Genomic DNA, 26,755 nt, shown 5'->3' with positions numbered 1-26,755 from the left:
TAAAACAGAAATGCAGAAATGCTATGGGTCGACTGCCTCATCAGTTTAGGTAAAAAATTATTTACAACTTTGTTAGGGCAACCACAGTGCTGTTGGACTAGTCTAACCTTCTGCCTAAATATTTTACAATAAAAAAGAAATTGGGAGGTTGAATTTGAAATTACTTGTTTGCTGGAAAACTAAATATACGTTAGGTAGATAGCAGAGGAAAAGAAGAACTTAACTGTAAAGCCAGTATAACCCACTTTTGTTAACAGTATGCAAAATTACAATGCTGGTCCTCCAAACACAGAATTTTCACAATGAAAGATGGTTTCTATTTTGCATGTCTTCCACATAGACCATAAACTTCATAGTGCTTCTGTTCAGTTTTAGACTGACTAGTTTGGCACTAGGCTACTACTATTTAGGATGTTTGTTGCTATGAAAAGTTTTTCATTTAAACATTTTTAGTATTTTTAAAAATAATTTTAGTGAAAGAAAGGTATTGTTCAGGTTGAAACTTCCTTTAGGGCTTTACTTCATAGGCTTTGCTCAGAGCCATATTATGCTGTAGGTATTTTAAGGTAAAATAATGATTATTTGATAATTCTGTTTTGTATGACTGACCTTCTATCCACTGTTTAGAAAGGTTCCTCCTGATTGTAGGTAAAAGGATGATACTCAAGGACTCCTGGAATGGTTACAATCCATTGAAGTATCTGTATGTATTCAAAATGCATTTAAAAATACGTCCTGGGTACTACGTGAAATAATTGCTACACTCATTGATTAGCCCCTTTCTAAATCGGTAATTCAAAATTTGAACTTGTTTCCTTTCAGATTACATTGCAGAATAATTATAATAAAATTTTAACTAGAGAAGTATTCCGACAGATTTCTCAAAGCTATGATGAATATGAAAGGGAGCCGAGCTATACTGCTTTCATTACCCCCACCCGTTACAAAACTTCTCAATAATGACACTTTATCTTTTGGGTTTCAGTTGTTTCTTGTTTTCAGAACTTTCAGAAACTTCTCATTCAGCCTGTATTAGGAAAAGCCTTGCCTACTTAGAGCCTTTTGCTAAGCACTCAGGAGGTATATTGTTCAACTAATTTAACATACTTTTGTGCTGACATCAATGTAATTAGCTTTTAAATCTATAGACCTACGGAACTCCATAGGACTCTGGTCTGCCTTATTCTGGGCTGTCTTCCAAAGGCCATCCATCCTCTCCCTTTAGATTGGATATAATCCTACAATCACCCAGAGACAATTGCTGATCACCTACACTGACTAGCTGTAGTACCACAGTAAGACTGTGGGTTTGGGTTTGCTTTCAGAAGCAGCTCCCTCAGTCCAGAGTCAATAGGGTCACTGCTACTCTGATATCAAGACTGAACAGTTTAAGCAAAACAGTTGTAAAAGCTTTTTGAAAATAGTTGATTAGGTATCTAAGGGCAAAATTAATGAGGCAGGGGATTTTGCTTGCAATGTTTTATATTGCCAGAATTTGTAGTCCCCATGGGCTGCTCCAGTCTGTTGGCCAAGTGGGTGCAGAGCCTTTGCAGTGAAGCAGGTGATGCTGATCCAGAAATCGCAGCAAGCAGGAGATCTGTTACCTTAGTGAGGACTGTGCCTTCCACAGCTGGAGGCTTTCTCATACAGCCTTTGAGCTGGATTCTTCCCAAAAGCTCATTCTATCTGTGATGCCTGCTAATTGCAACACAAGCAGCTCGTGACACACTCCATTGACTATTCAACATCTTTCATTTGAAATGAGGATTATATTTTTCATAGTTAGAAATGCCCATCCAGCAGTAAAAGGTCAATAAAAGATGATTTTGCTGAGACATCATATTTGATTGCCATGCTGACTGCAGTCAGACGTTGGAGCTCACTAATTTTAAAGTAGATTACTGTATGAATAAGAAAATAAATCTCTGAAGCCTCATAAATAATTCTAAGATGGAATGTAATTGTAGGTGCTGTAATGATAAGACAGGGCAGTTCCACAGAGCACACAAGATACAGCCATGGAGGAGTGCTGGAGTGAAGACAAGGCTGAGAGTAGGCACAGGAAAAGGACTGCACTTCGAGGATAGGGAGCAGGACAGTGAGCTGTGATGACCCCTAGGATACAAAACAGGATTAATTCCTGCTTGAAAATGAGGCTATGATAATGCACCTAGGAAAAAATGACTGTTCATCCTGAAATACATCAGTGTTATTGCAACTGCAAGACATGCTTTAACTAATTATTAGCTTTTGAAAATCTAAGTATACAATCAGAAAATTAACTTCCATGTGATTTAGCTTTTTTGTTTTGTTTTATTGGGCATGGGTTGGCTTTTTTTATTTGGGCTATTTTCAGGAAAACGAAGGCTTCTAAGTAAAATAAGGATGGAGTCTGGAAGCCCTCTTTTGTTTGTACTAGTAATGACTGTTTATTTCTGTCTGCATTCGGCAAGAGATAGGACTTCTGATAAGAGCTTAAATCATCACAACCAGTGGTGACTCTCCTTTTCAATGTGATGGGCCAAATCCCTAATGTTTAGAGGAGTCAAAATGCAGATTTTTTAAAATTTCTTTTTTAAGATACTTGGTGTTTGTGTTATGGTTGTGTAAGAACCATGCATTTCCACAAAGACAAGGATTGATGTGGCATTTCCAAAGCTTACTTAAGGTAATTAGAATATTCTGAATGACCTAGGTAGCTTTAGCCAAGCTGCTGCAAGTCTTGATTCCACTGACACTCTAATACATTTTCCGAAAAAAATACTGTGTAAGAGGGTAGGAGGGTTTCAGGATGGGTTTCTGTACCTAGAAGCTGACCTGCTTTTTTACCTAAAAGACAAGACTATTGAATGAGTCAATAAGAGAATCAACAGAAGAATTCCTTGTGAGTTTTCTTCTTCAACGTGGTAACTGAGATGGTAGGAGTTTTATATAAAACTTAAGTCCTAAACGAGAAGACAACTCCCATGTTGAACCATACTGGTTCAATAGTTCCATACAGCAGGACATTTTTCTGCAATGAGTCTGCAACACTCAGGAGACTGCTGTTTATTATCAGCATTGCAGGGAGGAGGAGAATTGTAATAATATTAACTACATAAATCACATTAGGAGGATGCTTTTTCTTTGTACTCTGTTTTTCCTTGGAATGACATAGCCTTGAGGGCATCCACGAATCCTGATCAGCAAGGCTGCTTTTTGAATAATTGACTGAACATTTGTACTTGTAAGGGCTGGTACAGTATGGAAAGGGAGATCATTAGAGGAAAAGAAGGCAATGAGGGATATGGTGTGGAATACTGCTACCCCCAAGTCAGTCGATGTTCCTGCCCTTGCTAGGTTACAGTTTGGGTTATTCAGCATGTTTGAAAGTGTGTAGAGTTTTACAAGTTTTTGTAGTGAGGATGCAGGCATCCAGAATCTTAACAGGATTATAGGTGCATCTTCCTCATTTTTGACAATTACTTGATATAATTTTATACCAAGTTCTTTGTTTTTAAAGAATTTCAGGCACTGAGAATATGGAGTGCATATTTATTTCTAATCTTTAAGTAGAACACAGTGTATTTTTTAATCCTTTCCATGCTTTTCAGTTAAGTGTTCACAAGACTCTATATCAAATACAATTCCAAGTTTTTCTATCTTTCTACAAACCAGTTTCAGTTTCATCTGAATTTGGTACATTTGTTTCACAGAACACTAAATGGGGAATACGTGCTTCAAGCATTTAGATGGTTTCCCTCCTTTTCCCCATTTACATTGCATTACATTTCACAATTTTTTTCTTTGAGGCAGAGAGAACAGATAGAAAATGTGTTGAGTGTGTTACAGGGGCACACAATGTGTGTCATTGTGCCTGGCTTCAAGGAATGTACTATAATGTTTGACTGCTCACAGATTTACATAATTTGAATACAGGACTGTTGTGTTGTATTTCCTGTTACTCAAAAACATTTGGGGAAAAGAATTTTCTGTGTATAATTTTATTTTCATACTGATCTCTATTTTGTTTAAGACCATGTTTCATCATGAAATCACTTAATTAAAATAAATCTTCTTACAAAATCCCCTTGGTTAATCATCTCTTTTATTGTGCCTCTGAATATACTGGAACATCCTTTTTTAAGTGACTACCTTTAGATCATTCTGTCTTTTGCAGCATTTAAAAACCTGTAGAGAAACCACAAGATACTGTTTCTGACATTACCTTTGCTAAGTGATTTCTGGTGGCCTATGGAGTCTGGCATATTACAAATCATCATTTTGGAAGTGGAGAAAGTAAAGATTCTGCAGCCATATGCAACATACTTTGAATAAGAACTACATGTGAATAAAACCCCACCTATGACAAACAAACAAAGCACAAGATACCACAGCCAACACGATGGAGAGGCCCAGGCTTCATGGAAGAGCCTCTGCTTTTGAATGGAGTATCAGAGGTGGCAGCAAAATACTTCACAGCAGTGGCTGTAACACAGGAACGCTCTCTTTTTCACTGGGAAATATCTTCAGGGGGAAATGCATTCTTTTGTCTTTAATAAAAATCACTGTCCCCCACCAAAAATTTCCTTCTACTTTTCTAAGAGATAATACTGGTTCCAGTAAGAGAAACTGTCTTTAATCAGCTCTTAGGCAAGGGTTCTCCCCATGACAAGACAGCCCAAGGAGAATGGTTAAATTGCAATTTGTCACTTCTCCTGTGCGTTACACAACCTCTTTGTAGAATCTGATAGCGATGTGATATTTCCATTTTTAAAAAACGTTTTCTTGAAGGTGATTTTGCATTCTCTTGCTGCTGCTAGAGATGTGGTGCAAGCTAACCTGAGTCACTGAAGGAGAGCTGCTGTGGGAGGAGGTGAGGCTTTGGGACTGGAGCCCTCTCAGAATCTGCTGTTGTCATTCTTGATGTCAGACTCACAAGAGATTTTGGTCCGGTCACTGGTAGCTGATGCCACGTAGTGCACAATTAGTCACTTTCCCTCAGTGTAAGCTCTGGAGTTGGCCTGGAGCTTGTGCTGGGTGACACTGAGGCAGCTGTGGGAAGCAGTGCCTGGGTGACATCCAGAGATTTCCCATTGCATTGAGCATTGCCTTGTGTGAGGAGGTGATGCAGAGATTTTAGCATGGGGGGGAATCAGATTTTTTTTTTAATGACCTATGGGTCATTAATAATTAAATAAAAATTAAATAAAAACGAGTTGGAGAAGGCTCAGACACGCTGAGCTTCCAGCTGTGCAGCTCTTAATGTCATGTCCTTGTCCCCACCTCAGTGACACAGTTCCCTGCTGAGAGGGGTAGGTTGCCATCTCTTCACTCCAAACATTAACCCTGTGACAGACCTGAGCTGAAATCAGCATTTGTTGAGGGAGCTGAGCTTTTTCCACAGGGCTGGCTCCCCTAAAGCACCTGTGGATTACCGTGGGCTGTACATCACAGCTGTGCCAAATGCCTACGGATCAAGGGGAAACAGTTCTTCCCGTGAAAGCCTCTAAAGGCTGAAAAGAGCCAGCTTTGTAATGGATAATCAAGGTAAGCAAGAGAAGAAGTAACTAAGAATGGGAGTTATGAAGCTAACACCTTTAATTGTTATTTTTTAATTATCCCAAAGACCAGGTGTATACATTAGGAATAATAATAGTTCATGATCCTGTACTGTTGTGACCTTCAGCCTGCCCATTCCCCCTTCTCCACCCTCTGTTTGTCCTTCTCAGTTGTGGTGTATCTAAGTAAAATTCCAAAGTCCTCAGGGTGGAGTCCTGTCAATTATACCCTTCTCTAAGTGCCATTCATGTTTCTATGGCATTATATAAACAGATAACCAAGACTACAATAACATGCATGTCATGAAGCATTTTTGGTATTTAGTTGGTTTTCAAAACTTAAAGGGAGAGTAGAAAAAATCCTGAAGAGGATCAGTAAAAACACAAAAGCAGCTAAGTAGACAAACATAAGCGCTGTCATTTACTTCTCGGCACCACGTGCTATAATAACCTAAGACATCTTAATTGTGGGCATCATTTAATTTTACTCTGTGGCTCATTCAGTATGTTTGGAATGCTGCCTGTTTTTCATACTGCACAAAGAGCACTTCTCAACAAAACCAAACCCGTCCACATGTTGTATTTTTATTTGACAGATGTATTTGAAATCATGTTATACCGAAGAAAGGGTATGATCTGCAACTCTGCAGGGATGGTGGAACTCTGTGGGAGAGAGTAAAGATTTTGGACTGCTTTTGTCAAAAATATCCACAGCTCAAAGTGCTAAAAATCCAGACAGAAGCCCAAGCAAAGCAGGAGTTATAGATGTTTTTAGCAGGTACCTCAGTGTGCCAGCTACATGGTGTGACATAGTCTGGACTCTTCAAGAATACTTTCTGCTTTCTCAAGCTGTCTGTCTTATCTTCATTTATACTACTTTCATCTTAGTGCTGTGCATTGCTGTGACAGCATGACTTAGGCACTGTAATAAACACAGCAATTACCCATTTCACTGGCAGTGCCGTGGCATAAACAGAATTAACCCAGTAACTCTAATGGTGCACTGCTGAAATTAAATACAGAACTCTTAAACTCTTATGCTACATTACTGTTACTGCCTTCATGACAATTCTATTCTAAAACGGATGTTTGCAAATTTCTAGCTCGTTGGATTGCTTCAGAGGAAATCAAATTGACAAACAAATTGCAACTATTTTAGAACTCTAACTTCAACTTTTTTCTGAACCATGCTTTAGGCTATTTTGAGTCCTCTGAAAGAGTCTTTGAAACCGCAGGTTAAAGTCTTTTAACTTTTTTGTTGTTGTTGTGGGCTTCTCACAAGGCTCTGAAGACCCTGTTTCCACTTGCATGCGTGAGAGAGAGATTGTCAAACGTGCTCCGTGCGAGACGTGTACTTCTACAGCGGTACTGAAAGCGCTCTGTTACCGGCAGCTGCCAGTGAGAACTGCTTTATCGCTCTGTTTTTAACTGGACTGGGCCGGTGCTGTGGTCGCTGAGCCTTCGCGGCTGCGTCACTCGCCCAGCGGCGGCGGGGCCCGCACAGCGCCTCTGTCCTCGGCTCCCCATCCCGGGGGGATGCTCGGGATGCCGTCCTGCACCGGGACCTGCCCGCGCACCTGCCGCTGCCCCGCTGCCTCGGCCGTTCTCCGCTGCTCCAGCGCTCGAGCATGCAGCGGACGCACCGAAGAGGCTTCGCTGCGGGGTTTGGCTGGCACACAGCCCCGGGACCGGGACGTGCTACCGGTGCCTGTGGCCGAAGCGGCGGCTCCGCGCATCTCGCCGGGTACGCACACGGGAGGCCGCCCCGCAGAGCCCCGCGCCCCCGGCTCCCTCACGGCCGGGCCCCGCAGCGCGGGCGGGCGGGCGGCACCTGCTGCGGTGGGGCCGCGCGGGGCCGGGCTGCCAGCAGGGGGCGCTGCCCGCGCGGAGGGCTCTCCCGCCAATCGCCGGGCCGCTGGGCGCCGCGGCTGGGCGCGGATTGGCTGCTCTGCCCAGGGGGCGCGGCCGGGCTCGCGCGCCGCCGGGGCTGCCGCACCCCCCGGGTTGCGCCTTTCAAACGCAGAGAGAGAGCGAGAGAGCGGGAGCGGCGCCGTGAGGGACGGCGGGCGGTGGCCAGCGGTGAGTGTGCCCGGCCGGGGGAAGCGGCCAGCGGGGAGCGTACCCGGCCACGGCATGAGCGTGCCTGGCCGGGGGGCTGTAGTGGTGGCCTGCTGCTGGGCGCGGTGGAAGCGCCGCGCTGCCTCCCCCACCCTTTGCCGGGTCGCGCCGGCAGCAGCGCGGGGGTGACTGAGGGAAGTCGGGGCTGTCTCGCGGGGAGCGGGCCGGGTCCCGCCCGGCCGCTGCCTCCCTCCGTGGTCCTTCGCTGCCAAACATCTTCCCGGCCCGGAGCAGAGACTCGACGTCTTTAGAAAGGGTTAAATGAACTGATTTTTGCCCGGCTAAACTTCCCTAGTTTAGCGGGAAGCTTTCTCCTTAATGATAATCTTGTAGAGAGAGTGTGAGAGCCACACTTGTAGTGTCTGTTTCTCAGGCCTTTTTGTGCAATGTGTTAACAACACAGCTACCACTTTTAAATTTTGGAAGTAGTTCATGTATTAAAATTCGTGCCTTTTTTTGCCCATAGCTAGTTGAATCTCATTCTCCTGAGTAGATTATGTGCCTTTTTGTGGGTTTCTGTCTGCTGCGGATATGTGTTTTTCTCTATTCTTGGTGATACTGAGCTTAAAGAGGATGTGGTGTCTTAACAGAGAAACAAAGTCAAGGCAACGTGAGGCAGAAGTTCTCCTTAATAATAATTGCTCTGTATGAATGATCATATAAAATAAAAGCTTACATAATAAATTCGGTAATGGTAATAAACTTGGTAATGGTAAGCTCTTAATCAATGAGACCAGTTATCAAACACAAATGTTTTTGTACTGAAGTACAGCAGTAAGAAGATAGAGTTTAGCAGTTAAAGTTATCAAGTGAGCACAGCCCTAAGGAGAGTCACGTAAACTTTCAGACATCAAAATCGTCCTCTTAAATGGTAAACTGTCATATAATTGGGGAAGAAGGAATGCTTGCTTGTTACAGACTGAGTCAAAGGCTTGTGTATTAGATTGTATTGTGACCTTTTCATAATTTCTTAAATAAGCTATTTCCTGCATATCAAATAATATTTTGAAGATATTTTTAAACTGTGTAGTTTGGGTCTTTTTCCTGCTAAAGTATGTACAATGATTTGAATCCAAGGTGTTCTAATATGAATATCTGTGTTCCATCCCACATGGGAATGTGAACAATCTTGGATGGGTACTGGATTACATTTGGGTCATAACTTGTTTGAGTGCTCCCCCAGAAGTGTCTGACAGTGCATTTCTGTCGTTTAAACTGCAAGGGTATTTTTACAAGTTTGCTAACTGTCTCTGAATTTGCCTTATGGTTTTTTTTTTCTTCTTCACTAGTAAAGGTAAATCTGCTCTTTAACTTAAAAAAGCCATCAATTACGACTTCTGTTATCCTTCAGTAGCCTTTTTCTGCCTTGCTTTTGCACTTCACCTGAAGAGATGCTTCAGGCCTATAAATGTGGATATCAAATCCCAGTATTTTTATTGGTTTTGGTTTTGTTGGGTTTTTTTTTTCACTGTAGCAGAAATGATGTGGGTGGGTGTATCTTCATAATGTGCTGTTCTACTGGTTTATTAAGGTAATTTAATCCGGATTACTACATCATTTGATTCTAAATGATCTGAACTTGCAAAGAGGACTTTGTCCATTCATGCTTCTCCCTGAAAATTAACTCAACCTTAAAAAAGAAACTTAAAAAATCACTATGACTGAGCCTAATAACAAATTCCCACTGGGAAAAAAACCCCACTTTGTCCTGTTGTTACCTATTCCTGCTAGGTTGCAGTTAAGAAACAGGAAGGAGTTTTGGTAAATTCCCCCAGGAATGAATATCTGTTAAAAGTGTAAACTTAAAGGAACTATGGAACTTACCCAGAATCCAAAGAAGAGTTTCAGAAAGATTTTAAAAAGTTACATCTCATTAATAGTTAAGCAGTTATTAGCATTTTTATTAGAACTTAAGCTTATCCCTAGTATCTTATGGATATGCTCCAGGGAAAAAAAAAAAAAACAGCTTATCTCAAGTGTTTACATTATTAAATTAGCATGTCTTGATTATTATTCCTTTCAGGATTTATTTTTACAGTGATTAAATGTGATGTTTTCAGGCTGCTACTGAACAAAGTTCTGGCTATTTGAGTTTTATAGCCCTAAACTTTTAATATTTGTATACTCTCCTGTGCTGTAACTATGGAATTTCCAAAACTCTTAATTGTTTTTCAGCAGGTGACTGGCATTAGAGAGAGACCTGCTCTTGACAATGTCGAGGAGAAAGCTGGAGAATAAAAGCCTTTCTGGCTTATTGGCCACATCTCTGCATACACCAATCAAGACAGATAACTTCCACAATTTTTATATGCTTGAATCAAAAGAGCTTGGAAGGTAAGATTATTCCTATTTATTTTATTTTAGCAAGAGGAATTTCTGCTGCAAGAAAATTCTCTGTACAATGAGGCAAACTTTTATGGTAGTAGATGGAGAATGGAGTATGGCCTTCTCCTTCTCTGCCCCCTTTGCATCACATTGGGTTCTTTAGGGACGTGGAAAAGGGACAGTGAGGCATAAGTTGCCAGCCTTTTCCACATCACAGAGATCTGGTGTGTTTTCATAGGCATGTAGATTTGGGATTATCTTCCTTTTCCTGCCTAGTCACACATCAGATTCCAGGTGCATGGCCTAAACAAGGGATGACATAGGGTAATACTGTAAGGCAAAGAATGAGATTTTGAGATGGTTGTCCCAGGTGTTTGGGTGAGTTTTCTGAAGTCCAGAAAACAAAGACCTCTTCTCTTCCCTTCCCAGCCTCAAGCAGTTAGACTAAGTTTCAAGCAACCTGCTGTTTCAGAACAGTTTTGCAGCCTGCTTCCCTTGCTCTTGTTTGCAACAGTAAAATACGAAATAGAACAACAAAGCACCCAAAGCCTTGGTATTTATGACACTGTTTCAGACGTACAAGTGAATGTGTGTTTTGAAACCACTGGGTTAATTCATACCTTGAAAATACTCCGTGAATTGGGTGTAAAGCCATGCAAACATAATGCTGTGATCATGTTTCCAAGCTCCCTGATCAGAAGTGTCCCTGGTCAGTCTCACAGCTGTGCCTTGCTGTGCTGCACAAGGATCCTTTGCACCTGCAGCTTGTTTTGTCAGCAGAGATGCTCTTCTGCATGTGGTTTGTGAGCTCTTTAGCCTTCATTGTTCTCTTGGGTTTTTTCTGTTTTTCTAGCACGTGCTTTATCTGGTACACTTTTATAGAAGTGCACATTGCAGCCCATAACTTTCTTCTTTTCTTAACTTTTGTCAGCTCTGCTTTTGAATTCTAAACTCTACAGAAGCAGTTTATATGCAGCACCCTCTAGAACTCAGGTATTGTTACAATGCTGGATTTTCAGACTCTACATACTTGTGAGATGATGTCTAAAGCAAACACAAGTGTAGGTTTTGTGTGAATTCCAGAACACAGTCTTTTGTACTTTCTGTGCATGCAAAACCAGGCATAACAAAGTATGTGCCAAAATGCAAAAAAAACAGAAGCAGAGGACTCTGTTTTACAAACATATTTATTATTTCTTCTGGCCTAACTATGTGTATATTTTTTCATGTTTTTAAGTGTATAAGTGCTTTTTAAGTGATGTAAAATCCATCTTTTCTTTGTAACCTCTCTAAAAGATTCAACATGCTTTAATTTTCACTTGCAATTCTCTTTTTCCTGTTGAGATTGTGTAGTAAATAGTTCTCTTGTTCTCTGCTTAAGCTTCCCAAGCCCCATTTCTTCCTCCCACACCCTTATCTGTTGGGTCCTTTGGTATTTAAGACACTGACTCACGAAGCTGGCAGGTTAGGTTCTGTTTAGTGGGTTAAGTAGTTCTGTCCCTGGTGTGTGCGTGGCTTGGCTTCTTTTGAAGTAGCTAAATTTCTGTGGTTTCTAAGCTGAGATATGAAAACATCCTGAAATCAGTTTTTCTTGTAAAGCTGGGCTGTGAAGGGGGATGGTTACGCAGTTGCTTTGCAGGCAAGGAGTGGGAACTGCTCCGCTTGCGTCAGTGCAGCCCTTCTGAGCTGACTTTTTTTTTTATGTTTCTGGAGCAATTTCCACTGCTCTAAAAGACTTTTTTGTCTTAATTTTTGCCTTAACTGGCACATTACTAATAAACAAGTGGAAATTCATGCATCTCAAATCTGGAGATATCACTGACCCTTCAAAGTTGTTAAACACACAGCAACCAGACGGAAGATGTGCCAAAACTACCAGGGAAGATCTTGCTGTTCTCATGAAACAAAACTGGTTCCCCTTTGTTAATTTTAGAGACCCTTTCGTGGCTGACAGGTTTGATGTGATGCTAAAAAGAGAATGTAAGCTGGAGGAGGGAGTGTTTTCAGCTTGGGTGTATTATGAAACCTCCAATGCTCTGCAATAATAAGCTGGTTCAACAATTGGGAAAGAGCGTGGCTGTTTCAGGCTTACAAATAGTTGCTAAAGTGAAGAGTGCATGTATCAGACTAAATAACTCTCACCTTTAAAGTTTAGTTCTTTAGAAAAGGGACAGAGAAAATGTACAACTAATTGATGTTGAAATAAATGATGAGAGAGGACCTGTTTTGTCAAATTTATTTTTGAGTTATAGCAGTATGATTAAAAGTCATCTTTAAATATTTTATAATTTAGGCATGTTTCTACAGTTATTTGCTAATGAAAATGATTTCTTTTCATGAGATGCTCATCCCTTTTCTTGATTAAATACCAAAGTCTAGATTTTTTTCAAGAAGTACTTTTTTTTTTTTTTTTTTTTTTTTTTTTTAAGAAATGATCCTTTCAAGCACTGGGATTTTTGCACCAGAGAACTGATAAAAGCTGCAAGGCAGTGTTGTATTTTCTACTAAAGCAGCTAATTTAGTTAAAAGAACACAGCTCAGATAGGTCGTACTGAGCTGCTTCCTTACATTTGTTCTTAGTATGCTAAGTGGTAACAAAAATAGAGGTGGACAGGTTTTTTTTGAAGACATAAATGTAGGTCGTGCTTTGTACACAGCTTTATACTGTTTTTAGAACTTTGCACACAGTTTATTGCGGCCTTTCAGGTTGGTTTTTTTGTAAATAATGTTTCTTGTATCATCTGAAAAGACTTTGCATGTATGCAACCAGGCATTCCTGGGAATGCAGTATTGGTGGTTATAAAATTGTATTTTTCAGGAGTTTACAACTTGGCTTAAACTGCATTTTTTCCTCCTAATTTTTTTAAACATCAGCTTGGTGTTTTAACTACAGTATGTGGTTTTCTTCTAAAAACATTTCTTTGCCAAAATAGATTTTTGTTTCCATACCTAAACAGCTGGCTAGCAAATAAAGCAGTGTGCTTTGTCCAGCTGTAATTGAGGAAGAGAATGCTAAGTAGTGGGTACTTCTCTATTAAGATGTTTTGAAACATTTTGCAGATACCTGGGATTTTTGTAGCAGTACCACATGATTTGTGGAAGGAAATTCTCTTTATGACCAAAATTTTTTTCACTGAAAATCTCCTGCCACACCCATGCATATAAATATGCTTTATTTTCCCTGTTCATTCTCTGCATTTCACAGAGGTTTGCTTTGTCTGTTATTGTCCTGTAGGTGTTGTAATGAGGTTGAGGGTTTTTCAATATGTTGCCAACCTGAACAGAGCTCTGGGCAGCCTGGTAAGACCTCGTGGCCAGCCCTGCTTTAAGCAGGAGGTTTTTAGAGACCTCCAGAAGTCCTTTCTAACCAAATTAATTCTGTAACCTGCCAGTGAGAATGTCCCTGTAACCTGATACTCTGATTTAATGTTTAGCTAGGCTGCACGAAGGGAATTTTACTGGGTCTCACTAAAGCTTCATCAGCTTAGTATCCTTCTACAGTGCCTGCAAGTGAATGTTAAGGAAATACTGTAAGAGCTGGCCAAACATGGCACTTCCCAATACTTTTTTTTGATTTGTTTCCAATTATTTGCTATGTCTTAGTATTTCTATTTCTAATGGTAATTTATGCACTTTTTATTTCCTGCATCTCAATGTTTTCCCTTTTATTTCATAGAGGAAGATGTGCTGTGGTTAGAAAATGTGTAGCTAAATCCACAGGCCAAGAGTATGCAGCTAAATTTTTAAAGAAAAGAAGAAGAGGTCAAGACTGCAAAGCAGAGATTCTGCATGAAATTGCTGTCCTTGAATTAATGAAATCCAATCCTCACATAGTTAATCTCCATGAAGTCTATGAAACAGCAAATGAAATCATCTTAGTGTTGGAATAGTAAGTATGCCTGGATCACATGTTCCATGTTTGTAGATAAAAGTCTTTTGATATACTGATTTTTTGCATGAGTTGCTGAGTGCCCAGAAGAACTGCAACAGTACTCTGTATACATTATGCTAATCTTTCATTGTAATATACTCTATATTTTTTCCTTTAAGGATGTTTCAGGCAAGCTCACCAGAAATAAAGTTCTTGGAATGCCATAGAAGGTCCTGAATGCTTTGATGCAACTTAAATCACAAAAAAAATGTCGCTGATACCAAGAAAACAGATTTCAAAGAGGCTGAGCGCATCCATGCCCTGTGAACTTCAGTTAGCACTTGACATTTTTTGGTGACTGAAGAATTGCTGTTTCTTTGTGTGTTTTGAGCCCCTAAATTTAGTGCTTTTGTTGTTTTAAAACTGGCGTTTGGAGCCGTTCCTTTAAAAATTGCCACATTTTTTACAGGCGTCCCTGAAGCTTCTCCTTAGCTCAGAAAAATAAGTTTAATTTGGGAATTGAATTTGCATTATCTATCACATTTGCTGTATGTGTAAATTTTTGTTTGGAATGTAAGGAACAAAAATGCATCCTGTGAAATTAATTATTTCTAAGCTTCAAGTTTCATGTACAAAGTGTTTGAAGTGCTGTTAATGGTGGTTTCCATACACCATGATAAATCCCTTCAAATTTTCCAAAGAATATAGCTAGATTCTATCTTTAAAAGCTTTTTTCTCCCTGGAACTAGGTGACCCCTAATGTATTATTTGTTGTTCTAAGGCTTTTCTGCAAATCCTTTTCTGCAGAGCTTTCAGCTCTTTACCCATCTGGGTGCCCATTCAGACCATAATGTAACTTGAGTACAAGAATACTGCTGGAGCCAGTGCTGAAAATCTTGTGACAGTTGAAGTTTATGGCATCCACTGCCCTTCTCCTCATGTACATGTTGTCATAAAGTCAGCTAGGGGAGGCATTACTGACGCCTCAGCTAACCTCAGCAGGTTTGTGGCTGTGTTCATTCCTTTTGTCCCTTATCTGACTTCTTAGTAGACTTTCATTTTGTCAGCAGTGAAGTTTAGGCTTAGTGATCTGTAGTTCTGAGGTAGCCCTTCATCCTTGAGAGAGACTTCAGGCACTCAGAGTAGGCTGATGTTCTCAATGATCTCAAACCCAGCCTGAAAGAAGACAGCTGACACTGCAGCCAAGTGTAGGAATAGCTCATAAACCACATGAGCACAGATATTTCCATGCTGCTTTACACTGCATTGAATTATTTATGAATTGGTCTCATGGAAGAAATTTTAGATTTGACTTGAAAAGAGAGGCTTCTTTGATTCAGGACTGATGATAGAACTCAACTTCTGGAAGGCATCTTCTTGCTTGAGGGGACCAGAGCATTATGAGGTTACCAGTCAAAGTGCTTTTTGCTGCCTCGACTGCTGTTTCAGGCTATAAGGAAAGAAAAAGCATCATCAGATTTTGTTTTCCTCATCTAAGTGCTAATATGAAGTGGTTTATAGCATAAGTGGTTAAAGAAAGAAATTATTCCCAGCCTCTCTGGTATTACAGATATATGTTAGAGATTACTGATAACATTTTTCCTCACTTAAGCTTCAAAATTTAAACTTAATACACAGGTGTTCTTGAATGTATTTCAGTGCTGCTGGAGGAGAAATATTTGACTTGTGTGTCCCAGATCTGGATGACAGAATTGGTGAAAGGGATATTGTAAGGCTTATAAGGCAAATACTTGAAGGACTTTGCTGCTTGCACGAAAACAATATTGTTCATCTTGATTTAAAGGTGAGGCTGCAGCAGACTTTGTTTTAGCTCTTTATTTTCAATTTATTATGTTCATCAAAGTAATTTGTTAAATACATAAAAAAGATGAGAATAAGGAGATTAAATGGTATTAAAATTAGATAAAAAGGATAGAGATTAAGTATTTTTAGATAACATTTAGCAGTAAGTATTGCATAATAGAACCTGAAGTGTCATTTAGCACGTGGGCTTTTTTTTTGATTGTATTTTATTAATTAGGAATGCACTATTTTCTGTTCTAGCCTCAAAATATTTTGCTGAGCAGTGTCAATCCTCTTGGTGATGTAAAAATTGTAGATTTCGGGATGTCGCGGAAGCTTGAGAATTCCAGTGAACTGCGGCAGATCATGGGAACAACGGAGTATCTTGGTATGGAAGGGCTGCTCACAACCTCTCATGGGGTTTTGAGGAAACAGGAGCAGTTCACGTAACACACTTAGCAACTTACAAGCTGATAAAGAACACCGTAGGACAAGGCAACATGTTTTGAGCTGCTCTTTTTTTTGAGTAGTCAACAAATGTTTGCACCAAAAATTCCCGAATTATATCAATAAGTGCACCCTACAATTTCATGCTGTAGTATTTCCTGTGATGTAGGCTGTTAAATTCTTCTGATTAGAATTGGAATGCAACATTAGCATGCACAAAGAAATGTTCTTTGAATTAGCAACGTTATTTAATATGATGATTTATGAGATTAAAATATTCCTTGGAAAGGGAAAGATTGCTGTTAACACTTGGCCCTCTCTGAGGGACAAGTGTCCTTCAGGATTTGCCAACACTCAATTCTAAGAGCACTTCATTCTGCAATGAATGACTTGCTACCTAGCCTATGCTAACAGCCAGTGATCCTAAAATTGGCTTGGTCATCTTGTTTTGCAGTGTTAACATGCTGAAGGCTTTATGCATTCCCCTTAAAAAGCTGTATACTTCAAAACCTCTTAGGAGAAAAACTTAACATGCATGCATCTGATTCGAACACGTCTTGAAACTTGGATAAACCTTAGGCCATGTAGTGCCATTTTGGTGTGAACCGAGTAAACATCCGTGTCTAGGCAAACAGAAATAACTTTTTGCCACCCTTGTGGCTTGAAAATAATAAACCTAATTATTGAAACTACATATTTAGTCTCATAATAATGGTTGGCAAAAGAATGCCAGAAATGTAGTGTATGATTCAAGGCCATTTAAATAATGTATTTATTAAAGCATTTTTCTTCTCCCCATCTCTTTAGCTCCAGAAATCTTAAACTATGATCCTATTACCACAGCTACAGACATGTGGTATGTTTTATCTTAATTCATTTTACTGAGGTTTGGTGGGACCACTTAACAGTCTAAGGGCCTGATGCAATTTCATCTGGCTTCCAAGAATACCACCTTCTGTTGGTGGGCTGGCTGAAAGAGGGAGGGAGAGATGGGAGGGGAGGGGAAGGAGCCCTCAGGATGTAACTCAGGGCTTACAGGAATATATGGGTCTGTTGCACACTTAGTAGGGAATGCAGGTGGCTTCTGAGCCTGTGGAGTACAGGTGTTTGTTCGAAGGGGACAGTAACAGTGGCTGGATAACATACTTTAGGTATTAGTTACTCCTGGGTTACATGCTTCAGATATTAGCTACTCTGGGACACTCTTTCCTTCCCACTTTTATATTGTTAAATAACATAAACTTCCTACTTCTTATTTTTAGAGATGTACCTGCAGAATGAATCTTAAAAAAGGAGACAAGTACTTTAAACTGACCCACAACTTCATTTGTGGCTTTTTAATTTTATGAGCTATGTTAAAGACTAGCTTTGAAATGTTTCCTTTAAAACATAAAATCTTCAGCATCTTAATTAAAATTCACTGTTAAAAGTTGCTAATTGCTCATTTGAAATTTTCAACTCAATAATAACTAAATCTGTTCATGAAAGTTTTTTAATCATGTATTATTTGCCTGCTCTTGTGGGAAGACATAAAAAACCCCCTACTGTTTTCAGAATGAGAAACCCAACAGCTGCATGTTTCCACACTGTAAGGAGTACTAAATTCTGATCTATTAGATCACAAAAATGTTTTTATTATACATCAAGAAAGCATCTTAAGATTTATAATATGATCTGTGGTACTCATGTTCTTGGGAGAAACATCTCAGCAAGAGGAGATTGTAACACAACTCAGATGTCAAATGTACACAGAGGTTGACTGAATCTCAGTCTTTGCTCTGTCATCCAGAATTGCAATGAAAGATGGGTTTTATTTACATGCAGATTAGAAAATCTGTCTTTTTTGCAGCTCTATCATGCAGAATTGCCATGTATCCCAAGAGTGGGCTGTATAAAAGTGGTATTTCCTTTTCCTATTAATTGGAAGAAAAGGATATACTGAAAATAAACAGTTTTCAAAAATCCTTTCATTGAGATATATACACTTAGCTTTCCTTGTGTGTATATGTGCAGTCATGCTCGAATCACATGATGCTTCTGAGTGTGGGATGTATCAGGAAGTTTGATCTGCAGCACAGTAAATATGTGGGGTATATTGTTTAGATTCTCTAGTCGGTTTATAGATTGTGTTCTTACCTCAGGAACATCGGTGTCATCTCATACATGCTGCTGACACAAGAATCTCCATTTGTGGGAGCTGATGTTCAACAAACTTACCTTAATATATCTCAAGTTAACGTGGATTATTCAGAAGAAACATTTTCATCAGTTTCACAGCCTGCAAAAGACTTCATTCAAAAACTTCTCATAAAAAATCCAGAGTAAGTAGCAGACTCCTCCAGGCAAGAATCCTAAATTTGTGGAGCACCTAGAAAAAGTGAATGTTAATTTATGTACTTAATACCACTGATAAGGTCAGTTGGGTATTTCACAGTGCATTGGTATTTTCAACTGATATTTAAAAGTGCTGGTTTATGCTTTTCCATAATGTGTGAGAAGGATCTTCAGTTCACTGTCTGGCTATTATTGTCAGACATTACAAATAATGTTATTAGTCAGGCTTGTTCTTTGAGGTGTTTTTTTGTTGTTTTTTTTTAGTTTCTTTATATTTTCATTCAGAGGACAGATTGGTAACATATTTTATTAAATATAATCTAGAAAGGTCACATTATTTTCTGTAACTGTTGTACAGTTTGGAGAGACAAAATGCAATGTCTTTGCAGTGCTTTCTTGTTTCCTGACTTAGCTTTATCTTTCTACTTAAATACACCTCTTATTATATATTTATACTTGGCAGTGTTTTGCCTTGTTCAGTCTTAATGTTCTCAATCCAAAGTGAAGACTTTTTTCTTTGTAAGACACACTCCCATAACTCTGCATTCTTTGGGAGTTCAGACTCTAATCAAGACCTTGCAAAATAGCTGAACTTTGAGAAGTGACCTGGTCAGGTATTATCAATTGCAGTGCTAGATATTGTCAGCTGTGGTGAGACAGGAGTCCTTGTCATCTTCCGAGAGCCTCCAGCAGACAGGAGTGACCCTGCATGGCTGAGAGAGGCTCTTTGATAGGAGGAGACTATGGGAGATGATTCCTGCAAAGTGACTGCTCTGAGGAAATAAAATATAAAGCGATGTCTGAAGAAGAGTCCTTCCTGTTTTAACATCTCACATACACAGTTTGTCAGGATCTGGAGTAGTTCATAAAACCCCACTATCATGAGGGACGCTTATCTTTCATGTTTGTGGAGCACCTAGAAAAAGGGAATCGATGATGAAGAGCCTGCTTTGATAACTCTTAGTGTGGGCCTGTGGGATATTTGACATTCTGTCACAATTACTGCTCACTTTCTCGTGGGTATCTCAGGAGTCCTCATTACATCCTCAATAAGCTGCCTTTTTTTTTCCCCCCCTATTCCAACTCTTGATGACTTACCTCCTTGAATTTTAAGAGGAAAAGTCTGTTCTCGGAGAGTCAACTCTGTAGAGTTACGCTTCTCTGACTGAAAAATATTCCCATTTTCTGGTAGAGTTAGGCACAAGTAGTGGGCTCTATTGCCTTGGAGCCAGTTTTCCAGTAAGTTCTGTGGAAGTTAACAATGCAGAACACAAAACTTGCAGTAACACTGTACTAGGTTATCCAGAGGAACAATTTTCTAAGTCTGGTCTGTTTGATAAGATCTACATTTTGAAAGAGTTGATGCCAGATGAATTGCAAGAGTAAAACACTAGAACATGTCAGTTGATGACATCATGTTACCTGGCTGTCCTTGAAAACCTAATGACTGAATATTCATGAGCCTCACTATTTATGGTCTGTATAAAACATATGACTTTAAAAACAAAAGCACATGTGCATGTATGTGTAGCATGTTGGAAACATTCCAAGGGACTGTGTTCCTTGTTCTGATGAAAGCTTACCAGCTTTAGGGTAAACCGTCAACTAAATTTAGATGCGTGTAGCCATTACTTAACTGTGTTTTGTAGCAGCTGAGGTAGGGGTGAGAATACAACGATATTGACTCTTCAGTGTCAATTTTGCTTAGGATTTTTAGCATCAGAGCTATTTTAGTTTTTTTAGTATTGGTGAAATTAACTTAAGCACCTTTCCCTTTTCCTTTCTGAAGGGACAGGCCCACAGCAGCAGATTGTCTCTCCCATTCGTGGTTGCAGCAAGGGGAGTTCATGCTCCTGTGCAGCCCTGAAGAAACTTGCTGCTCCCCTCAGCTGCCTGGACACGCAACAAAGTGCTCAGAAGAGCGCAGTGTAAAATCCAGCTGCACTAGTACCTGCAGTGACAAGGAGGACAAGGAGAACATTCCAGAGGACAGCAGTATGGTCTCCAAACGCTTCCGCTTTGATGATTCATTGCAGCATCCCCAAGACTTCATGACAGACTTTGTGTGTTAATCTGTAATAGGGACTTTTCATGAAGTGAATTCAGCATAATCTGTTCCAGTGATGAAAATAAGGTTCTGGCTTGCCAGTTCGTGCAGCATTGGCATACTGGAAATGCACTTTGATTCTTTTATGCTGGTGCCTCCTTTTCTATCCATTGCTGGCAGTGGATTTAACTCCTGAGGAACTGGAGTTGTTGCGCCAATGAAATGAATTATTTTTTTTAAGAAGATATAATTAACTATTTTTGCACTTTTCAAGTTCTAGTCAAAAGATGATGCTAGAGTGAACAAACTGAAACCTGCAAATGAGTTTGCTTAAGCACAGCCTTTGCCAAACAGTGGTTGAACACATGCATGCTTTTAGGACTAGCCTTAGTAAGAAATTGGGAAGGGAAGCAGGTAAACGGAATCTTGCTGCTTTACTGGACTTGTTTGCTACCATTCTCACCACTTTAAATAGAGGCTAAAGTTGGTATGTTTTGGGACTATAGTACATCTGTTGGGGCCATTTGGAAAACTGTTCTCCCTCTATGATCACTAGTAGTTTTGCCTTAGAGATCTGGTCTATTTGGGCATTATAATGCATATTCTGTGGGGTTATGCTGTGTTGGATCTCTGCAATACTTGGTATAGAAAACAGGTAGATTGTCAGTTCTTGTGCTTGTGGTCCTTGGCTTCTTACCACTAAATTACATTTGAAGATGAGGTTCCTATGATGATGTGAATATTTGAACTTGGTGGTTTGCTTTCACCAAACCTCTGAAATAGTATAATCTACCTGTATTGCCTTTCTCCTTATCTTAAAACCAAAAGAAACCAAAAATCCCCAAAACAACCACCCCCCAAAAAAACCCCACACAAACAAGCTCTGAAACAGAAAGCCTCTAGTTAAAAGTAGTAAAACTGAGTAAACTGAAAATAACCATTTTTGCCAGTGAAGCTGCAATTAACAACTTTTCTCTATGACCATCTAAAGTAGAAGTGCATCTTGCTGTCAATTATTGTTGCCCATTACTCAGCTTCATGCCTGCTCTGAGAAGTGGGCTGCAGTGTGTTAGTATTTAAAGACAAACTACCTAATAATTGTTTTAAGCCTTTAAAAATGGTTTGTTTAGTGGTATTTTTTTAAAGTTCTGTATCTTCCACTTCCTGTTTCTGGCTCTGAGGTAATAATGCCTGTGTCAAGTTTTGTCTTAGAGCAAATGCCAGTTGTACCTTAACAGCCTGAAACTAATACTCATAAAATAAGCCCCTGAATCATAACAGAGGCTGGGAATCTTTTTGGGCAGTGAATTTATTAAAACTCTTAGAGATATTTTGAAAGTAAATGTCACTTAAAATATTTTGGGATTTTCCACTCCTCAGAGCTTAAATTTAATTGTCTTTGAATTGGATTTGTTTTGTATAATAAAATACCACAACATGATAATCCTTTTCAAGTGTGCCTGTGGATTTGTCAATAGTTGGGCAGATTGGCATTTTGGAATAACATATGATTGAGAGGTGAACCTGGTGAGTGGTAGAAGGTTGTGCTTTATCTTCCTTCGCACAAGGAAAGAGCAGGTTTTTCCCAAACAGATTTCAATATAAGGTGTCACCATAATGCATGGGGGAATTCAGGACTTTTGTCTTGGTTTATGGGGGGACAATCATGCTGACAAGTGGAAAAAAGACTGAGGTGTAATGCATGCAAAACTTTTCAGCTTCTGTTTGTCAGAAGAAGTAGAAGTTTTCCAAGACTTAATTTCATGCAAAATGAAGTAACAGGTTTGTTCAGCAGATACAAAGCTCTGATGCCTGGGTGTGAGTGAACCACACTGAATCTCCTCTGTGTATTAATTCTCATGGAGCTTTTTTTCAGTGGTACTGATTGTATATATAATTACAGAGTTACTTTGCAGGAGGCAGCTCTTGGACTGTGTTCAGGTTCTTTACACCCTTACTTTTCAAAGTCCCTGGCTTGTCCCAGTTGGAGTCTTACCTGACCTTTTGATTTTTTCCCCACCAGTATGGAGTCCAGTTTGAACTGGGTAAGTTAAAACCACAAAATACTACATACACTATGTAGAAGTTAAAGTTCATGTAAGAAGCAAATGCCAAAAAGTTGTGAAGATACAGGTAAAAAAGAATGTTAAAAAAGCTGCTATCATTCAAAATTCTGCCAAAATATGACTGAATTGAAATTACAACTATTTTTTGGCGTCTGGAAAATAAAGCTGATAGCATATGCTAGCACTTTACGACAAAGCTGTCATTCCTTAAGATTTTTATCACAGTATCTGATGTTTACATTTCTTACTACTTTAGAGCTAACTTACCTTTAAACAATTGAAAATTCGTTTTAACCAAAGAATTTAAGTTTTGAAGACTTTATTTGTATTTTATATAAACTTAAAATATACTTTGAATCAGACTTTGTTTGGATAAGTGCATTTGATTTATTTGAAAATACTGTGCAAATTAAGTCCAGTTGAATGTACATACCTTGTAGGCAACTGTTAGTCTGTCTTGCTTCCTGCCATATTACTGGGAATTTCCAAGTGTGAATGAGTGCTGAGTAATATTTTCAGATGACTGAAGTCATACTTCTATGCAGTTCGTAACCTTTTTATATTAAAAAAATAAATAAACATTGCCATTTTTTCAAAACTTGTGTGTTTGTTTGTTCACAGAATCAGAGACTAACTGAGGTTAGGAGGGACCTCTGGAAGTCATGTTGCCCAACCCCCCTGCTCCAGCCGTCCCATCTAGGCCTTGCTGTCCAGAATGATGTCCAGATGGCTTTGGATCTCCAAGGAAGGACACTGTCTCCCTGCACAACCTGCTGCAGTTCTCAGTCAGCCTCACAGTAAAAGTATGTTCTTGTGTTCAGATGGAACCTCACGTGTTCCACTTTGTACCCGCTCCCTCTTGTCCTGTCACTGGGCATCAGTGACAAGAGCCTGGCTCCATCTTCTTTGCAGCCCCACTTCAGATGATGCTAAGAGCCTCCCTGAGCTTTCTTTTCTCCTGGCTAAACAGTCCCTGCTGCCTCATCCTTTGCTCATAAGAGAGGTGCTCCATTCCCTGAATCCCTTTGTGGCCTTTAGTTGGACTCCCAGCTCTGTGTGTCTCACACTGGGCATGGGATGTCCAGAGCTGGGCACTGCTCCTGTGGGTAGTAAAGGGAAGGATCACCTCTGTCACCCTGCTGCAGCCCGTGCCATCAGCCTGATGTGTGGCACACTGCTGGCTCCTGTTCAGCTCCAGGACCCCAGGGCCTTCTCTGCAAAGGGGTTTTCCAGCTGGATGGCTCCAGGATATATCAGTGTATGGCACTGTTCCTCCACAGCCCATTTCTCCAGCCTGCAGAGGTCCCTATGGACGGCAGCAGGACCCACAGGTGTATCAGCCACTCCCAGTTTTGTGTCACCTGCAGCCTTGCTGAGGGCATGCTGGGCCCATCATCCTTAACCAGGATCTCCTGGGAGAGTGTTAGAGGCCTTGCTGAGGGCTCGGTAGGCAGTGTCTGCTGCTCTCCCCTCAGCTCCTGGCAGTCATTTCACTGCAGAGGGTTGCTCAAGTCTGACTTCCCCTTGCTGAGTCCGTGCTGACTACTACCAGTGAATCACGAACTTAGCAGCTAACTTCCTGGAACTGTTCTCTATGTCTGGCTTGATGCAGAAAATGTTGATGTTCCTATTGGTAATGATCTGGTTGTATCTCGCTCTTCTTACTGAGGTGATACTTTTTAAGTTAAATTCTACTGCCCTCTCCGAATGGCCATGTGAGACAACTTAAATGGAATCTTTGTTATACATATTAACCTCCTAGGGCACTAATGGTTTCATTTGTTTCATTGTCAAGTAGATAGCTGAAATAAAAAACAACAAACCCCAAAACAAGTGTCCTTTAGAAAGGGAATTGCACTCAAAAGAGGAGGTTAACTCCTGGTGGCCTGGATAGTGTGTTTCTTCCAAAGGCACATTTCATTGACAAAGCTTTTGCATTGTTTGAAATGCACAAATGGGCTTTCTTTTTAGTGGAACAAGCAGTGTATTCATGTGGTTGCTTTGGTGTTGCAGCATTAAGTTCACAAAGTATCCGAATATTTACATTTCTTGCACTGAGAGTTTTTATCAGGAAAGATGCCTATTTCTTTAACACATCAAGAAAACAAGCTATTCTGTTTAATGGTTTCAGACAGCTTGAAATTTCTGCCTTTTCAGAAGTCCTAAGGAAGGAGACATCTTTGAGAAATGCATCACAGTGGCTTTTAACTGAGAGTAGAAGACTTAGATTAGATAATAGGAAGAAATTCTTGGCAGTGAGGGTCATGAGGCACTGGAACAGGTTCCTCAAAAAAGCTGTGGGATGTCCCATCCTTGGAAGTGTTCAAGGCCAGGTTGGATAGGGCTCTGAGCCTAGGTCTAGGGGAAGGTGTCCCTGCCCATGGCAGAGGGTTGGAACTGGATGACCTCTAAGGTCCCTTCCAACTCAAACCATTATAGGATAATAACTGACCCTCTTCTTACCAGGACACCTGTGCTTGTACTCTTGCCAAGTAAGGCAAGTTGAACTTGAAAAAGTATTTTGTAAAATTGGGGCATAACACGAGTGTGCAATTACTGTGTGTTTGTTTCAGAAGCCACTCATCCTGGACATTAGAACCTGGCAGCTGACAGGCTTGAAAATACTGCTTGGTCCACTCAGCATTGCAGAAATGAGCAAGATGCATAATGAATCAGAGTGTAGAAAGTCTACCAAATTTAAAGGTAATATTACAAGGCTGAATTGCCAAGTCATCTACCAGTGTGTAGCGTGCTATGAGAGTATAAGGAAACTTTTTAATAATTAAAAGTAGGTACAGGAATTATGACATAAAAGTTCTTATCTGGTAGCCCATGTAGTGACTAAACAGCAATGTAGGTGTTATTATTCATGTCTGTAAGAAGAAAGTTCTCTTGCTAATGAAAAATACTATATGTATAAGGGTTTTCTTTATAACGTTTCTCATATTAGCAATCTGTGTCTTTCTTCCTCTGAAGACTATAAGCAGCTGTGCTATTTCCAGTTTCCTAATCAGACAATAAACCCCAAAATGTCACACTCTAGGAAGAAGGACTCCCATGCCCAGCAGTGGATGGCAGTGCATGCTGATTGTGCCACTGCTTGCTGTAGGTGTAGTTCTGATAGTTGAAATAGCAGGGAGTTCCCTTTGCATGGTTTCCAACTGGACTGTTCTGTATTATAGCCAGTACAGAGTAGAGTTTGTTTGAATCTCCCTGTGCTAGATTGAGTGTGAGGGTATTTCTCATTCCACGATCAAAACCAGGCTTTTGTACTGGCTTGGATTTAGAAAATGTACTGGGAATTCTGAGTGATATTGTGCCTTCTACAGCTGGACAAAGCAGAAATACCCTAGTGGTTCTTTGCCTCTGGTATTTTAATAAAGGGGCTTTTATGTTTAAAACTTGCTATCTGGACTCATAATGCTCTGTGTGCAGTTCACAAGATCGGTTACAGGCCTGAAATGGAGCTCATTTATTTTCTAGCAGGTTAGCTCTGTAAAATGTTGTGCTACCTTTTATAGGTTGCTGTGCAAACATGTAGAAACCTCTCATTTAAAATTCACAAGCTGCCCGACATGGCAACAGCTGTTTCAGATCCCATAGAAAGCCAAACCTGGCCCCAGCGAAGTGTTAGAAGTCATACGAGCTGTGCCAGTAGTTGATTTAGATTGGTCTAAGTATTGGATTCAGCGGAGGAAACACCCATGGACTACCAATTAAACTGAATGAGATTTTTGTTTATATTTTCTTGTATTCTCTAATTTTCTAGGGGTGTGGGGGCAGGTTGTTTAAATCCTAAATCATTGTGCACAAGGTGGGCTGATGCATGGTGTGGCATTTGGAAAACCTTTGGTTGCTGTTGTGGATTAGCCACCCCAGCCCAACCTTCTTATCTTACTAGGAACCATTTTGTCAACACAGCTGGGTTCCTTTGCATGCTTAGCTGATGCACCTGCCCCCCTGCTTTGCCTAAAGACGAGCACCTGCATTCACTTACTGGTACACATCAGTTAATTTATAAAGGTAGGGAGGACGCCTGCCTAGGCAGCAGCGAATGGCACATGCTGCTCAAAGCCATGTTCACCATCCTTATTTCAAACTGACAGGCACAGCAGGGGCAGGAGCTTTTTCTACTGGCAGACAATTGCGGAGCAGTAACAACACAGCTGAGCTCCAGCCTGGCACAGCTGCGGAGACTTTGTGG

The 26,755-nt window shown here is 40.2% G+C and overlaps 1 protein-coding gene across 3 annotated transcripts; it reads left to right on the top strand.

Moving 5' to 3' along the window:
* Nucleotides 1-7,567: 7,567 nt before the first annotated feature.
* STK17B (serine/threonine kinase 17b) lies at nucleotides 7,568-21,859 on the top strand. Of its 3 annotated transcripts, none has more exons than XM_082284995.1 (8): nucleotides 7,568-7,619; nucleotides 9,834-9,992; nucleotides 13,660-13,872; nucleotides 15,514-15,658; nucleotides 15,919-16,045; nucleotides 16,912-16,960; nucleotides 18,246-18,425; nucleotides 20,228-21,859. In XM_082284995.1, exons 2-8 carry the CDS (start codon nucleotides 9,871-9,873, stop codon nucleotides 20,508-20,510), a joined length of 1,119 nt encoding a protein of 372 aa, XP_082141121.1. In that variant the 5' UTR covers nucleotides 7,568-7,619; nucleotides 9,834-9,870; the 3' UTR covers nucleotides 20,511-21,859. The 3 variants fall into 3 exon arrangements, with proteins under 3 accessions (XP_082141121.1, XP_082141122.1, XP_082141123.1); XM_082284996.1 differs by having other exon boundaries at nucleotides 7,571-7,619; nucleotides 9,837-9,992; XM_082284997.1 differs by lacking the exon at nucleotides 7,568-7,619 and adding an exon at nucleotides 10,915-10,976 and having other exon boundaries at nucleotides 9,873-9,992.
* The last annotated feature ends 4,896 nt before the right edge of the window (nucleotides 21,860-26,755 follow it).

Source organism: Coloeus monedula (genome assembly GCF_965178545.1).
Source record: "Coloeus monedula genome assembly, chromosome: 7".
NCBI lineage: Eukaryota > Metazoa > Chordata > Aves > Passeriformes > Corvidae > Coloeus > Coloeus monedula.
The sequence above is the reverse complement of the archived record's forward strand: the minus strand, read 5'-3'. Positions and strand labels throughout refer to the sequence as shown.